This window comes from Corvus moneduloides, chromosome 5 (genome assembly GCF_009650955.1).
Source record: "Corvus moneduloides isolate bCorMon1 chromosome 5, bCorMon1.pri, whole genome shotgun sequence".
In the NCBI taxonomy this organism is placed as follows: Eukaryota; Metazoa; Chordata; class Aves; order Passeriformes; family Corvidae; genus Corvus; species Corvus moneduloides.
Window position 1 is genome coordinate 70,558,552 of NC_045480.1, and position 16,752 is coordinate 70,575,303.

The 16,752-nt window shown below is 38.6% G+C and overlaps 1 protein-coding gene across 2 annotated transcripts in view; it reads left to right on the forward strand.

The window, feature by feature from the left end:
- The window catches only part of PRSS12 (serine protease 12), a 33,587-nt gene that overhangs the window by 13,470 nt on the left and 3,365 nt on the right, over positions 1–16,752 (forward strand). For both annotated transcript variants that reach the window (XM_032110376.1, XM_032110377.1), the window contains exons 5-12: positions 1,277–1,455; positions 1,658–1,799; positions 2,742–2,947; positions 5,929–6,070; positions 9,685–9,890; positions 10,581–10,659; positions 12,615–12,737; positions 15,647–15,927. In XM_032110376.1, coding sequence (XP_031966267.1) covers positions 1,277–1,455; positions 1,658–1,799; positions 2,742–2,947; positions 5,929–6,070; positions 9,685–9,890; positions 10,581–10,659; positions 12,615–12,737; positions 15,647–15,927 — 1,358 coding nt within the window. The remainder of the gene's footprint in view (positions 1–1,276; positions 1,456–1,657; positions 1,800–2,741; positions 2,948–5,928; positions 6,071–9,684; positions 9,891–10,580; positions 10,660–12,614; positions 12,738–15,646; positions 15,928–16,752) is intronic.

Consider the following 16,752-nt stretch of genomic DNA (forward strand, 5'->3'; position numbering starts at 1 on the left):
GAGTAAATAAATTGTATTAAGATGGTGCTAAAGCTGCTAAATCTTTTTGAAATATGTCTGGAGATTTACAGGATTTCTCAAGTAAGCAAGATCTTACAACAAACATGCTAATTAATATGAAGTGAAATCTTACCAACAGTGGCAGTAGACCAGTTCTGAAGTACTAAAAATAACCTAAATTTGCATACCGTTAATCCATCTGGAAACATGCCACAAACTGTAGAAGTAAAGCTTCTCAGTAAGTAGCTTCCCACACCCTTTCAACTTTTCTGTAGCATTCCTGTAAAACTCCAGAATATGAATCTGCCATTAATAGGTGGAAAATAATGATAACTTCTTTTATTATTTGTTTTCCTAAATAATTTTTGCTTGACACAAATTCCCCTGGTTATAATGATGGGATGTGTTGTCTCTGCCTTAGTGCAACTCCAGAGACTTGTACTGGAGTATGGTATAAATTGTTTTCAGCATTCAGAGTAGTCCATCATTATCTCTTTGATTTCAGCCAGCTGCTTAATGAATAAGGTTTTTTCCCTTAACATTTTCTATACATTTCTGCCAGCATTTTTATCAGATACACTGGGAAAAGAAGATGCTTTTTTAGTTAATTCAACTAATGTTTTAGATAGGTAAATTAGTAGTCAAAATTTTCAATCTTGCCATTTCAAACTAGAGTGAATATATGAACAGATAAACTATTGAGTGGAAAGAAACCAAACCATGGCAAACATTTATATATGAAAGAAATGGTATTTTAAGTAGAATTGGAAAAATTCTGATAGATGGTAAAGGATTAAACAGTGCATAATTTCTGTAATTCTAAAACAACGGAGTGTTTTCAATCGATGTAGTTTTTTGTGCTCAAAATCCTTTCTGCTGACAGAGAACATACCCGTACAAGGCTAGCCATTGGTCTGCTTCATGTTCTTTTTCTATTGCCCACTGGCAATATGACATTGTCAAGTCACTTAAGATCTCTTTGCTGTGGTTTTTACATCACTAAATGGGGAGCAATCACTTTTATCTGCTTCATGTGGGTATTTGAGATTTGATTAACGTGCTTTGAGGGCAGCAGGTGAAAGTTACTGTAGAACTATATATTGGATTATTTTTACTACATATAGACATTAAGTGAATATTAAAATTAGAATCCTCATACCCAAGCTGTACATTTATAATCTCTCCTAGGAAAGTTATGCTTAAAAGTGAAAAGACACATAAAAAGAAAATCTTCAGCTCGCTAGCTCCTGACTGGGTGTTCCTCGCATTTCCACAGGGGTGTTGCCAAGGCGTGGAGCCAGGCTTACTTTGGAGAAGGCTCTGGCCCCGTGCTGCTGGATGAAGTGCGGTGCACGGGAAATGAACTCTCGATAGAACAGTGCCCAAAAAGCTCCTGGCGGGAACACAACTGTGGCCACAAAGAAGATGCTGGTGTTTCCTGCACACCTCTCACAGGTACTTCAGTCATCAATCATCACACAGGAAAACGGGACAAAAGCAGAGTTCACCGCTCTGGAAAGAGGACTTTTAAAGTTTGCAGAGGTGCAAAACCCAGACGGGATGCAGTAAATGCAACGTTCTTGATTTTGCTTTAGAACAATAATTAGATCTAAGAAACGCTGATCCCTGCTTTTGTTCTCCCTTGTCACCGGCACAGATGGTGCACTGAGGCTCACCAGTGGGAAGGGCAGCCACGAGGGCCGCCTGGAGGTCTATCACACGGGGCAGTGGGGCACAGTCTGTGACGATGGCTGGACGGAGCTGAACACGCAGGTGGCTTGTCGGCAGCTGGGATTTAAGTAAGATTACTTGATATTGGATATCTGACTGTGACTTGACCATGATGACAAAGTTACATGAACCCTACATGGAACCTAATTTAAGAGTCTGTTTTTTTAATATTAGCTGAATGCTTCAGAGAAACTACCAAGTTAAAATCCATTAAAGCCTGCTTCCCTCAGTCTCACAGGGGTATTTAGGCCTTCCTTTAGGTAGAAAAACCTTCAACAAATGTGATTTAACAGCCTTTATTCACCGAGTTCCTTCCAATTCTCTTTTTTGCTGAGATAAATGCATGTGCTATAGAGAAAAACTGATTTTAATTTCTATTTTGCCTATAAAAGTTCGATTCTTCTAAATCTTTGCTTGTTGTACAGTCATTATTAATGACAGACATTTTCAAGGTCTAAATCCTTCTACACTACCTCAGAAAATCCCACAGCCTGGCCCTGGAACAGTTACGTATTGAAAAGCATATTTTAGAAAAATCCTGTTAGTTTCATGCATTCACTCTTCCTTACTTTTCCTACTGACTGTGGCTACAAAGGTGCACTCTCAGTAGGTGACTGTTGTCTTGCCTTCAAACTGTAACAGCTGACATTCAAAACAGGATTTTGTCTCATTTTCTCCAGACTGTGACATTTAAATGTATATATAATACTAAGAACATACTTAAAGCCTCAGTCATTGAGCCAGCCATATGCTTGGTTGAAGACCAGCCTCAATCAAAGGTATTACATTCTTACGTTTGTATTAATGGAACAGTAATTCCTTAAAAAAAAAACCATGACTGAAGAGGCAGCATATGGTGCTCTCATTGAATTTAATGCTAACTGAATCAGCTTACTGAGAATACTTGAGAAACCTTTATTTCCTCAGGAATAACCACTTTCCTTTCTAATGCTAAAGCATCACGTGTCCTCTGATCACTGTGGTCCAAAACATACCTCTGTGTTGTGCAGGTATGGGAAAAGCGCAGGTATGGAAAAAGAGAGCTACTTAGAAGGAAGCTCAGGGCCCATCTGGTTGGATGATGTGATCTGCTCCGGGAAGGAGACAAACCTTCTGCAGTGCTCCCGGAGGGAGTGGGGAAAGCATGACTGCAACCATCAGGAGGATGTCAGACTCATCTGCCACCCAGAAAACGACAGCCACAAGCTCTCACTTGGTAAGGAAGCTCTTTGCTAAAGTCACAGTATGAGTATTGCTGTGGATACAGATCCAACCAAAGTACAGGGTACTTAAGGATTCTCAAAATCCTCCTATTTGTCACATGGGTGCAAGGAAAAAACAGGAAGGGAAAAAAACCTTACTTTTCTCCCGAAGATCAAAGGAAGTAATCAAGTTTTGTTTAGAGGAATGTAAGCATCCAGAACATTAAAGTTCAACCAGATTTGCAAGGTAACAAAGTCACATTCCAGAGATACTGTTCTCTCAGTCTCCACCAGATTTTAGACCTATTCTGCACTTCCTGATGGTCTACCCAAGTTTACTCAGCACTTCTCAGCCTCCAAGTTGAGGTGTCAGATGCTGTCCTGGTGTCAAATGCTGGAGACATACCTGAGCACTGAGGAATAAAAATCAATAGTACATCCTCCTATGGCTTTGCATTCAGACAGTCCAAAACAAGGGATATGGAGAAGATGGGAAGTTCAGAGATAGCAAGAAGGAAGGGTGAGAAGCATGGAATTATTTCTGTGTTACTACTGCCTATTGTTTATATTGTGTCTGGGTGAATGGGCCCCACTTGCTGACCGGGACAGAATGATACTACACACACTGATAAAAGAGTCAGTTCCAATGTCAAAAGCCTACAAACTTGTTTGAAAATGAAGAGAAAAAAAGACTGATAAGAAATGATGGAAAAATACCAATTACACAGTGAAATTGTAGAACCAAATATAAACAAACAAATTCCAAAAATTCCTAACTCCACATGTAGATAATTAAACAATAATTCTGGCTATGAGATACGCACAGTAGAAACTACAGGGGAACAATGGGTTACACAGCAATTCTGAAGAAGTTTCATTTTTACAATTTGCTGTACGCAGTGTGTAGCTTGTCAGTATGTAGCCTTTTAGAAAATTGCTGCCAATGCCATTTAGCATACCCAAGAATATTTCAGCTGAATTTGAAATTAGTATTATACGCCTGTTTTCCTGGAAATCACAGACTGAAGGTTTATCCCACAAACTACAACATGGATTTACTGCACCATGTTGATACTTGTTATAACAACATTCAGCCCTTTCCCATGTACTTTTCGAGTCTTTTCCTCTTTATAGGCCTTTTCTATATAGCCCTCTCACCATCCAATGAATGTTTTATGTTGCAGCACATGTATCAAATCCTATTTGGTAGAAAGAATTTTCTGAAACCAAAAATAACAGGAATTCAAACCACAACTTCTGTCTTTACAGATGCAAACCATCTGTGCTGCTTTGCTCAAATTCCTATAAAATATAATCTCTGCTGACGGAGTCTGGTTCAGTTAAATACATCCATATGGTAACATTCTCACATCCCCACTACTGGAATGCTATGTTAATTTTGTGTTCATAAATATATATATATATATTCTAAACCACAAGAAGATGAGATAACAATAAAATACTATTAGTATTCCATGCCTCTACCTGGTTAATAGAAGTATAATTCTCACCTAAGTTGTATTCTTCCAGAACACACCAGTTCAACAAGAAAATAAGACAAGTTATCTGATATTTCCTAGAAGATTTCTGATTGGAAAGTGGACAAAGACTGTTGTTTTACTTCCCAGCATTTGAAAAAACTTTTTTTTTTCCCTGTAAGGATAAATTCAGTGGAAAAAGATGAGAAATTAGTAGATGATATGACTTAAGGAAACACAGATATTACAGAACACTAAAAAGGAGATAGAATACACTACAATGACAACACTTGTTCAGTAAGATCATGACAGCGTAGCTAAACAGAAAGCTGGTGAAGTTAATTCATGTAACTGTCCAGACAGTATGAACTCCAACAGAAACAACAGCTTTAAATTACATCAGAAGCAAAGAGACTTGGATTTTGTCTTCAAATATTTCCCGATTCATTTAATGACTTAGGCCAGATTTAACTAGCATTGACCAGATTCCTATTTGGTGTACAAAAGTTATTCATACTCTAAACTAAACTGAATTAAAATATCAAACGAAAATATCTCAACATACTGCTTTGTTTAAGAATGCATTTAAGTAATTCTTCATCCTAACATATTTAGAAAAGATTTGGAACAGGTTAGAAGAATGAGGAAGATTCTTCTCCATTATTCTAAAAGGCAACTCTCATGAGTATATTAAAGATTATAAAGAATGCCATACAAAAAGATTTAGAAGGTGATTCTCCCTTAAACATTCTAAAGAGGCCGCAGAGGAATTCATAACTGTTTTAAGAGTATTTGCATTGCTTGCAGGCTATAGAGGAATTTTAGAGTAAGTGAGAATTAAGTATGTACTGTGCCTAATGGACTCAAAATTTAACTACAGGCTAAGTACTGCAGAAACCACAATCAACTAGGTCTGACTAATCCACATAAGTGAGATTTCATATTATGAACATGTCTGAATAAACAATCAATTTAAATTGCTAAAAAAACAATCAGACATTAGTCTAGAATATCAGGCTGCAGAACAATGTGCATAGTGATCAGGAATAGTTGAGTTCAACACAATGCTGCACTTTTTTTGCTGAGACAATGGTTAGGAGGAGCAGCAGCAACCAGTTTGAGAATGGGTTTATGGACTGAGATATAGTTAAATTCACCGATAAAGTTTCTGTAAGGAAAACCTGTCCAGCCTGTATGGGTATCGCATCAAAGGTATCTTAAGTGTTTTCTACCTTTTCATGAAGAATTGTGGCCAATTTCTGAGCTATGTCACATATTTGTGTGGAATGAAAGAACCAGCTGAACTCTGAAGAGTAAAGTACAGTAGTATTTAGTGTTTGTCTTGTAATTTGTACAAACTGCTTCCTTTTGCCAGCCAGGAAAAATATGACTACTTTAACCACTGATATTAGGCTTGTTGAACATAAATATCAGTTGTATTGAATATAATGAAAATAACTTAAAGTACCAGTTCTTGCTTCTGTTGCTGTGAGCTGACAGCAGTAATTTTTTCCCAGGTCCTCCCATCAGGCTGATGGATGGCGAGAATAAGAAAGAAGGACGTGTGGAGATTTTTATCAATGGCCAGTGGGGCACAATTTGTGATGACGGATGGTCTGATAAGGATGCAGCTGTAGTCTGCCGACAGCTTGGCTACAAGTAAGAAAACTCATTAAGCTGTTTCTCAAGTTGTTTTCTGTATCTAAAAATCTTAAGTTTCTGCAACCAAATACCACAAACATGTCTAATAAGATAATATATGTCTTTTAAAACTTGTCAGTTTGGCATTCTTTTAGAAAAGTGTATTCCTACTATTAGTATGAAAAGTAGTAAGGCTATATCTTCAAAAGGAATATTCATTAAGTAGCATAACTGGGAATGGGAATGTTAGTACTCAAGTGTGTCACAGTCCGACTGGCAACAGAAATGCAAGTTAATGCTAGGTATTAAATATTTTTCATTAGAAATTAAACATTGCAAAGTATTAATCTATTAATTAAATACAAAATTTTAGTTGTCATATTTATTTCAAAAACAGAGTGTCCACTGTCACGAGGTGTGGCTATGATGACTGCAGATTCAGATGCAGGCACACCAGCTACTGAATTCCTAGTTTAATGGAGTTTTTTCCTTCATTTACTGATCTGGCGAGATTTGATGTAGCTCGAAGATCTGATGAAACTGTTACACAAGGGATTATGGCTCCAGCCTGCATGACAATAATTTGAATAAGCTTCATTTATTACAGGAATAGACCTGACAGAACAAACCCACCCTCTAATTAAAACCACTGCAACATATGTGTCACTTTTGAAAGAAATCACTTAATCAGGTTTACATCGCTCACCAGCATTTTTTTTTCTGGATACCCAAGAGCAGCAAAAATACAACAACTATAGGGCAGATATACCAATAGCAGTACTAATAAGACTTGAAAAATATCCAGAACACTAGTGAAATACAACAGGAAATTAGTGAATGTCTTCTTCAAGTGTATCTATACAGAAGTTTGAGCTGAAGAAATACAAATCATAGTAACTGTTTGTTGTATCTAACAATGTGAAGTTTGTCCAACCAAATATCATCAGATTATGTCTGAACACACAATATACGCCTTTTAAAAGCTGCCTGGTATTAATTTAGTAAAAGCCTATTTAAAAGTAGTACCAGACTATGGCTTCAAAACTGCAAAACGTGACTTACAAGATACCACTCTTAAAAGTTACCTAACTTGCAAATTCTAGGATTGGCGTCCATCTATCCTAATCCACTGGATTTCCTCGTTAACAATATCATGAATAATGATAATACCTGCACCTGAAAAGCTCAGCATGATATTGTGCATGGCCCTTTGTGTGAGAGAAGTGAGAGAAGTGAGAGGAAGAGACCTGAAGCCACTTCTCTCTCTAGGGAGAGATCTGAGCAAAAAGGTTGTTTCTCTGACGGTCATTAAGTGCATAAATAGCTGTCTTGGAAAGCAGGAATTAAGGGACGTGTTTGTTAGGGGTGGATTAAAGCCAGTTGTAAGATCACATTTAAACATGTAACAAACACGTGGACGTAACATTTGTACCTTCAGCGATCTCCCAGTTATATGAAATAATTTTCTCTATTAAGCTGCACTCCTTGCTCAAGAACACCATGATTTTTACATTTGTTTCCTGACAGATGCTCTTCAGTGGGGGTTGGTTTGGGTTTTCTGTGGTGCGGTTGGTTGGTTGGGTCTGAGCACCTTTCATTCCTACTATCAGCAAACTGAGAGATTACTGATGCACAGTAAGAGATAGATTGCTTTCATATAAAGGTACGAAGAATGAGGTAGTGCCCTTATTAAGTAACTGATAAGATTCTGCAGAGACAATTCTGTACTAAACTGCAATAAATACTTCTCTGGGGAAGGATAAGAATACTGAGGTGATTCACAACAAAGCAGTTTTCAATATCCTGAGGAACTTTAGAACAATGCCCTAAAGCAGAAACTTTGTTATTTGACATAGAGATGATACCAAAACCAAGTAAGAATTTACAATGAATGCCTGTACTGTGTCACCGTATTGTATCAGCAGACATGAACACATGAGCTGCCCACTGGTATCAGAGAGTTTGACTTCTTTTTTTGTGGTTATCTGTAATCAGAGTACCCCTCACAAAAGAAAAACATTTGGAGCAAGAAGAGTCACATTACTTGGGACTGACAAGTCAAATCATCGTAAACTCATGAGGCAGAGATTGTCCTATACCGGTTCCAAAGGCAGTTAAGGCTTTAGATTATCTGGCAAATACCTCCTAACCATGGAAATGGAAAACATGTAAGGACAGTTGACCTTGTGGTATCATCTCTTGTCTAGTTTTTTATGAGCTTCTCTTTCCTGGCTTTTTACAATTCATGCATTCTAACCAATGTTTCCTACTTGGAAATCCTGCCCACCTACCCTTCAGTACACAGTAAAAAAATCCACACAGGCAAAGCTATCCATGTGCAAGTTTCAAAAGGGAGGAACCTCGTATATGTTACTTTCATGTTTCAATTATATGCATGTGGCAACTGAGAGCTGATTCAGTTTGAACCAGCCACACTTCTACTCTGACGGAGCTTTGAAAATGGTTTGACAAATCAGGATTCCCCCCCAAGAGACCAAACCCAGCTCTGGAAGGGATGTAAGCTCTTCATGCCATTCTCACCTACCTTCCCCTACACTGCAGGTATCAAAGAGGTACAAAAAGAGCTGTAAAGGGAGGGAAATACTTTCTTGCCTTATACATTTTCATAGTCAAATTCTCTTTCTCTATTCTGACATTTCATCGCACCTGCAGTTACATTCTGTACACACAGAAGCAGTACTTTACAGTATACAATTATAAAATATCCTTTAAAATGGAAAGCTATACTTCAGTTATCTGGAATTCCATATATCCTTATCCCAGTAAAATGGCAGTAAATTGCTCTTAACCAATAGGTAAACTTGTAGTTCAGGCACACCTGGAGGTGTCTGTGGCTTCCTGCCCCACTTCTCTGTATAGCCAGTTGGGTGGTCTCTCACTCATAATTCTTTCTGACCCTTAAACCGTACACAACAAAACAATTATTTATAAATTAAGAAGATTATCCTAAGTAATTAACAGTAATAATCTATCAGAAGAGTTGCCAAGTGAGATGCTTAAATGCTACACGAGCACCAAGTACTGGGTTCATCCCAAGAACAGTGGGGTGCAGACACTAAACTGGTCTCCAGTCACATGACATTTTTAGAGCTCAAATACGGGGTGCCTTTTAAAAAATTACATGATAACAAAATATTTTAATAACTACTAACAACTAATAGGTCTGTACATCACAGCTCCTACTGCACCACAAGTATACTGTATTTAACTGGCCCATCTTTCTGAGGGAATCAGACCTGAACAAATTATTTTTGGCATTCACAGATGCTGACTTTATACAAGGATTAAAGAGATTATGAAAAAGCAGCTTTCACATATTTTGTTTTATGGCAAAATGTAGTGCTGATACAACATAAAATACTTTGAACACTGCCTTCTAACCAGATACACAAAAGCAGTTTTTAAACATTAATGAACTGTAGCAATTTTGTTGCAGTTTTATTTTTTCAACATACCAGAATAAGAGAGGTGATGAGAAAGTGGTTGTTATCAAATGAAACAGTGACAGAGTTTGGAATGTCTATCACTGCTCACTTGGAAATATTTGAGTAAAATGTAGCATAATGCCTCCAAATGTTTAATAATAGTAAAAAAATATGCTCTGTTTGCAGAGGTCCAGCTAGAGCAAGGACAATGGCCTATTTCGGTGAGGGCAAAGGGCCGATCCACGTGGATAATGTGAAGTGTACAGGCAACGAGAGATCCTTGGCAGACTGCATTAAGCAGGACATCGGGACGCACAACTGCCGGCACAGCGAGGATGCAGGGGTCATCTGTGACTACCTAAGCAAGAAAGTCCCTGGGAACAGCAATAAAGGTGAGGCGCTGTTGTGAGGGGCAGACCAACAGGTCCAGATGGGCAGCTGTCATGGTAGAAAGAGACAGACTTAACAATCCCACCTCACGGAGGAAACAGTTTTATCAAAAGCAATTACAGAACAAAAGGGGTGGGAATCTCCTCTGCTTACACTGTGTTGGCTTATTCTGTGCAGCTGCACAAAGGAATCACCAAGACTACTCAGTCAATACAGGGTATTTGTCTGCCGTGGTTTACAGCAGCCATATTCATTAAGTTGCTGAAGGGACATGAAAATGCAAAAACCTAAACAGCTCCTTTCAGCTTTTCAAGGTATAGGTTATCCTCAGATAAGGACTGAGACCTGTGTGGTTGGTCAAGGTCTGCTTCCATTTACAGGGAATAAGGAAGAGCCCTATAAAATCCTACACGTGAGAAACAAACGCATAAATGACTCTGATCACAGTCAAAAGAACTCAGCTACAAAGGATTTCTAAGTCTTGAAAGAATTCAGTGTATTTTCCCCAGTCAAAAGATTTCAGCTATAAAGGATTTCTAAGCCTATTTTCCCCAATCAAAATTGGCTTGTTAAAAACTACCACAAAAGACAGAATAACTTCAACCTTTAGATTTTTTTAAAGTTAACTCTCATTGAATATTGGCTACTTTGCATGATGAGTTTAATGCTCTCCATCTCCCTTTCTGGTTTAGATTCCCTTGCTTCTGTTTGTGGACTGAGGTTACTCCATCGTCGCCAAAAGCGAATAATTGGCGGGAAAAATTCTTTACGGTAAATAATTGCTAAAGACAAATAGTTTTGAATATAAAGCTTTTAAGACATGTATTTGCCCTAAGTGGTTTCCCTAATTTACAATTTTATTGTAGGCTTGTTGTTTGTTTTTCATTTGACTTGTCATGATGTAGGAGTAGAAATATACCCAAAGCAAATTTGGTAGGAAATTAAAAAGTATTAATGGATAAATACTTGCAGTATTAGTTGAAAATCTGTAGATGCTTATGGGTTTAGTCCTTGAATGAGTTAAATTTCTAAGTTACAAAATAGCTATTTTACTTTTATCAAAGGATATCTTTATATCAGGATGTGAGCTATAGAGCTATGAATGTAGTACGAGGCTTTAAATGCCACCTGCACCAAAAAAAAGGCCTGGGTATGATTCACTGCCTAAGGCCTTATTTTCTTTCACAAAATAAGCCTTGATGATGACACAGCTAAAAAACCAGGACGCACTGACTTTACTTTCTTAACAGTTGTGACTAAACACAAAAAACACATATTCACAGAGTCTTACAAAAGGCATTGTAAAACTACACTAACAGTACCATTACATGTCATGTGCAACCTATTTGAAAGTACATGCACAGCACCAATCAATCCATTTCAAAGAAGGCACAGCCCAAGTGGGGGAGCTTCAAAGAACAGTAACAAGAGGGAGCCCAGAAAAATATTTAAACACAGCCAGATAAAGTAAAGTAGGATGACTTACCTCAGTAAAGAGGCAAATGAGATAACAGATAATGCACTGCACAGGAAGAGACTGAGAATTCTTGTCTCAGAATATGTGTTCTAAGGACACTTGCTGAAACACAGTGGTGACAAATAATGTATTGCACAATTCAGCTGGAACAAGGAAGCTGGTCTCATCATAAATCAGTACCGGGATGTTAGATGAAGCAAAAAGGGGAAAAAAATCCAATAGTGCACGCAGAAGGGCTTCAAAATCAAGAAAGGGAGCACATATACACATCAGAAAAGGACTCAATGTCACAAGAAGTCATTAAGACAAAGAACTTGAGGAAGTTTGAAAAAAACTGGATACTTAGGTATGTACCAGCAAATCCAAAGCTGTTTGAATTACCTCATTTTAGAAAAACGTATTAAATCCTATCTTCCAAAACTGAAAAGTGCCTAAATTGTTTTAATATTTACGGGAAGTTAATTTCTCCACCTCACTTTAAAACGCTTGGCACTCCTAACTCTGAGATGCTGGACTAGATGATCCCTGGCAGCTCTTGTTGTCGAGCACATCCATTCAAGTTGACAGTACTCAGGAAACACTCTAGACTATAGACTATCTGTTGCTTACTCTTAGATGCTGCTGTTACTTACAGGTGCATCTCTCTTCCTCTCCCTTCTCTGATTCCTAATCTATTCAACCAGCAAAAAAGAATCCATTCCTGTATTCACAGGTATGCAAATATGGCCAGATCTACTATAAAAACCAAATAATCACAGGTTGACAAAAGCTGCTCATCTATACTTGAGACTTCTTCAGTTGCTTTATACCTTTTGGTTTGCCAGCTTCCTTTTTCATGAAGACAGGGATGGATGCTGGGTTCAGCTTTTCAAGAAATTCCCCTTTCCCCTCTCCAGTTGACAGGAAATTTCTGGTTTGCTGACTTGGATGGTATTTGGCGAGGAACCCACAGAATGTATTTTTGGCCCAATGAATGCAACCTGAGAAGGGAAAATTCAAATAGCTGACTGTGGGAGGAAGCACTCAGAGTGCTGGATGCCCAAACTCTCTGTAAAGTAATCTGGACCATTGTTAAATGGAATTCTGAATGCTGCAGGAATATAAAGGTATTCACCACCGTTAATGAACAGCACATTTTGTAAGCTGTGTCAGTCAGAGAAAGCCAACAGGATGCACATTCCAGGTAACTGAGCAGCTACCTGAGTTCCCCACTGCTGTACCCTGAACACCATGTGTCACTCCTCTGCAGGGGTGGCTGGCCCTGGCAGGTGGCACTGCGGCTGAAATCCTCTCATGGTGACGGGAGACTCCTGTGTGGTGCTACTCTCATCAGCAGTTGCTGGGTCCTCACTGCTGCACACTGCTTCAAAAGGTGGGTCTCTCTTCAGTAGTGCACCATGTTTCAAACTGTTCTGTTGTTCTGGGCATAGGCAAAACCATTCTGGTTCAAGCCCATGGAAAACTGTTCCAAAAGTTGGCCTTTGGTTTTAAAAAACCCTACCACTCAACCTCCTTTCCCTCAAACAAACAAAACACCCTAATGCATTGAAATTATTTGGGTGTTATTGTTCATGTGATTTATATTCACAACTTCAGCATTTTCATGAAAAAATATAGACAACATTTCAGACATTTTAACCTTCTGTTCCAACAAAAATGCAACTTACGGCTTTCAGGTTGTAGTGAAGACAACTGAGCAGACACCAAACACAGGAACTGTAATACTTTGGATTAATTTTGGTAACAACAGATCTTGGCAGTGGTAGACATTTTTAGTGTATCACAGCAGTGACTAAATTTAGGACTTCACTGCTGATGAGGTTACTGAAGTATAAAAATATCAACTTGCACAATAAGGAAGCTAATCTAGTATTTTAAGCTTTCAACGGTGATTATGTCAATGGAACGGACTGGGAAAAAAGCGTAGAAGAGCAGTGCAGTTTTGAGGGTATTTGCTAGAATTTGCTCAAGTGGGCTGCAAATGTTTGAAATTTTGACTTTGAGCCTTTCCTTTTGCACACTAGTAACTAAAATGAAGAGTCAGGTACAGTTTTACTCAAATGCAGAGTGTTACCTTTGCTCAGCATCAGATGCCTATCTTTTCAGGTTTCCTGAAATCACAAAGGACTTCCCTTGGTAGTATTTCAAGCTGAAAGTCAAACTCAGTAAAATTTCCTGCTATTTCAACTGATGTCCCAGGTGTTTCTGCAGAACTATGGAAGCACTTCAGTTGCTTTCATCAAAATTCATAGACAATGGCTTCCTATTCCCCTGTTCATCATCTCTGTAGTGATTACCAAGGATGCTGCCTGAGGTCTTGAGAAAGCCTTTGATTACAGGCTTGAAAACGGAATGTGGTGCCAAGGAGTGGCCATTTTGGATACTCTGCTGAGCACCCACATGACACAGCAGCAGCACGGCTGGAGCAAAGTACCCTGTGGTACTTCCAGATTGGTGCAGCCACATGAGGGGCTGTTACAGGCTACCCTGAAACTGTTATCCAGGGTCTCAGTGGCCAAATTATTGTTTTGTCCCAGAAGTTACATTTAAACTGCAATTAGACCTAAGCATGTAGCTCCAACATGTAGTGCTCTGGATGCACTACTTTTCACTGTAAATGAGGGAAAGGTGCATTTAGCTCTAAGCTGGCTTTAGACAGTCTGGGCTGAACTTCCAAATGATCTCAGAGTGATTTTAAGGGATAGGTTTCCAAGAGCTATCTATAGATCAAGTGCCTTCTTCAGATATTTTCCGCAGATGGGCAAGAGAAAGGCCAGTATACCATTTCTCATATCCTGGAAATTGGAACACTGCGTAAGTAACCAAAGTCGGCTCATCTGTACTAGGGATAAAAATTAAGCACAATTTTATGCATGATGATTGGAATTGTTTACCAGTACTACAGTGGAATTACTCATTCCTATACTTTTGCAGATACATAATTTAAGATAAAATGTTTGAAGCTATTTTTTGTTTTATAACCCACCCATCTTATTAGGAAGTTTTGTCCTGAGTTATTCTGACAGCTATAGGGAAATTGGAAGGTCTATAAAATAAAAAAAAACTTTGGATACTTAGAAATATGAGGCATAGGAAAAACCCCTTCATTTATCCCATACAGAAGGTCATCTTGAGATGAACAGATGTTTGATCACAGCCTGCAGCTCTCTCTCCTTAAAGCCTAGAAGTGCAATTTTGCTCATGGAAGACCTGAAGGAGATCTGCAGAATTAGACCAAGAAAGCTTTACAGGCAACCAGGAATGCAACCTACAACTAGCAGAAATATTCAGTGGTACAGCTGTATATTGTGCTGAAAATGCTAACATTCCTGCTTTGTCTGCTGCTCCTCAAGCAAGCTTTAGAGACCAGAACATTGCTGGATGGTATAAAAAGAACAGGCATAGGTTAAAAGGTGATGGGACACTGTGGGGTATTTTCTGCAAGCATATTAGAAATTTCTTGTTGAAGGCTATTAGGGAAAAGGGAGAAATAAAAGGAAAAATATTTCTGTTAGCTTAGCCAGATTTTAAAATAAATGTATGTACCCAACAGTATTCTCTTGTTTTGCATTTTGCCCAGGAAGGGCTGTGTGTCCTGTGATACAAAAATCTTCAAAGGCATGCACAGAAAATTGTTATTTCAGCCACAGTAATGATCTCTAAAGTATTTACCACTTAGTCCATGATGTGAAAGAAATTGGGATTATATCAGATGCAAAACAAGCCTAAGACGTGCAGGCCTCCTGTCAGTTTGACAATAGGTGCTTGTGATGTACATACACTTTGTTGTCCTTGCTATAACTTCAGTTGATGTAAGAGGTTTTTATTAAGTTACCTAAGCCTCTAGAATTTCTCAACCAACCTACAAAGCAGGCTTGAACACTGTTTTCATTCTAGTAATTACTTGAGCACTGCAATGATGTCAGTACTCAGACTGTCATTGCAATTACTGGCAGTTTGTGTTACCCTTACTAAATAAATTTATAACGCACACCTTGTACATCTCAACTAAGTGCCAGTCATGGCAGACGGCCATAAGAAACTTGCCTGTGAAAATATACAAAAAGGAACATAGCACAACCTGAAACCTCGGGAGAAGGTTTTTATATTCTTTAGGACACACTGAAGTGTCAGTGTAAACATTTGATAAAGCATTTTGGCTCTTTAAAAAAATCTTTTGGTAACATTAGTTAAGTGTACAATAAAGAAACTGATGAACTCTGTTTGCATGCTCAGGATGTGAGCCTGAGCCAGCCCTATTTGTTTTCACCTCCATCTCAGGTATGGCAACAACACTCGCAACTACGTGGTGCGGGTTGGAGACTATCACACCCTGGTGCCGGAGGAGTACGAGGAGGAAATCAGAGTCCAGGAGATTGTGATGCACAAGGAGTACAGGCCTGACAGCAGCGACTATGACATTGCCTTGCTGAGGCTGCAGGGGCCCGAGGAACAGTGTGCAAGGTTCAGCACTCACGTCTTACCTGCCTGCTTGCCACTGAGGAGGGAGCGACCACAGAAAACTGCTCCCAACTGTTTCATCACTGGATGGGGGGACACAGGTAAAATAATTTCTGTGCACCAATCTAGTTATCTGAGGCTGCTTTAAAAAACCCCTCAAATTAATAAATAAGAAAATGCTCAAAATGAAAGCATTTTATTCTTTTTACATGGGGGAATATTTTCTCTCCTGATCCAAGGAATGACAACATTTTGTTTACTGAATATAGTTTGTGTTTGGAAAGCAGTGATTAACCATGTAACTCTAAATCACAGACCCTGTCACTAAAATGGCCTCATTAAGACTGACAAGCAGGAATAAAAAGCTTATTTGTTGCCAGGCACACCCTGCAGAGCAGCTTATCACCCCCTGCCTCAGTACATAACTAACAGCTCTAACACATTTAAGGTTTCAAAGGTAAGGACCATGAATATTTAATTTTAGAAAGGTTATTTAAATTACTACAATAGAAAAATGAATGGAAAATATACACATAATAGAATTTAAAATAACATTTTAGTGTTCCTTGTTATCACTGACTTTTTCAACCAGCTTTGATTTAAATAATAGAAAATCTTGCCAAAATTTACTAAAGCCTCCATGCAATCTGCATTCCAGGCTTCTATTCGCTTTTTCCGGTCAGTACAAGATTCTTCCTGTTCAAAGATCTTTGTCCTCCAAATGTTTCACAAATTAAAAATCATGTTTTACTTTTATGTTTTCGTGGTGCTGAATACAGTGCAAGGCAGCAATCACACTTGAGCCTTTGTTCCAGTGACTCACTCAATCTGGCAAGGAGACAAGGTCCGTTCCTCCTCTTTACATGCACTAATCTGTGTGCACAGGTGTTGGGGTCACTGTACAACAATAAACGACAGAGACATGT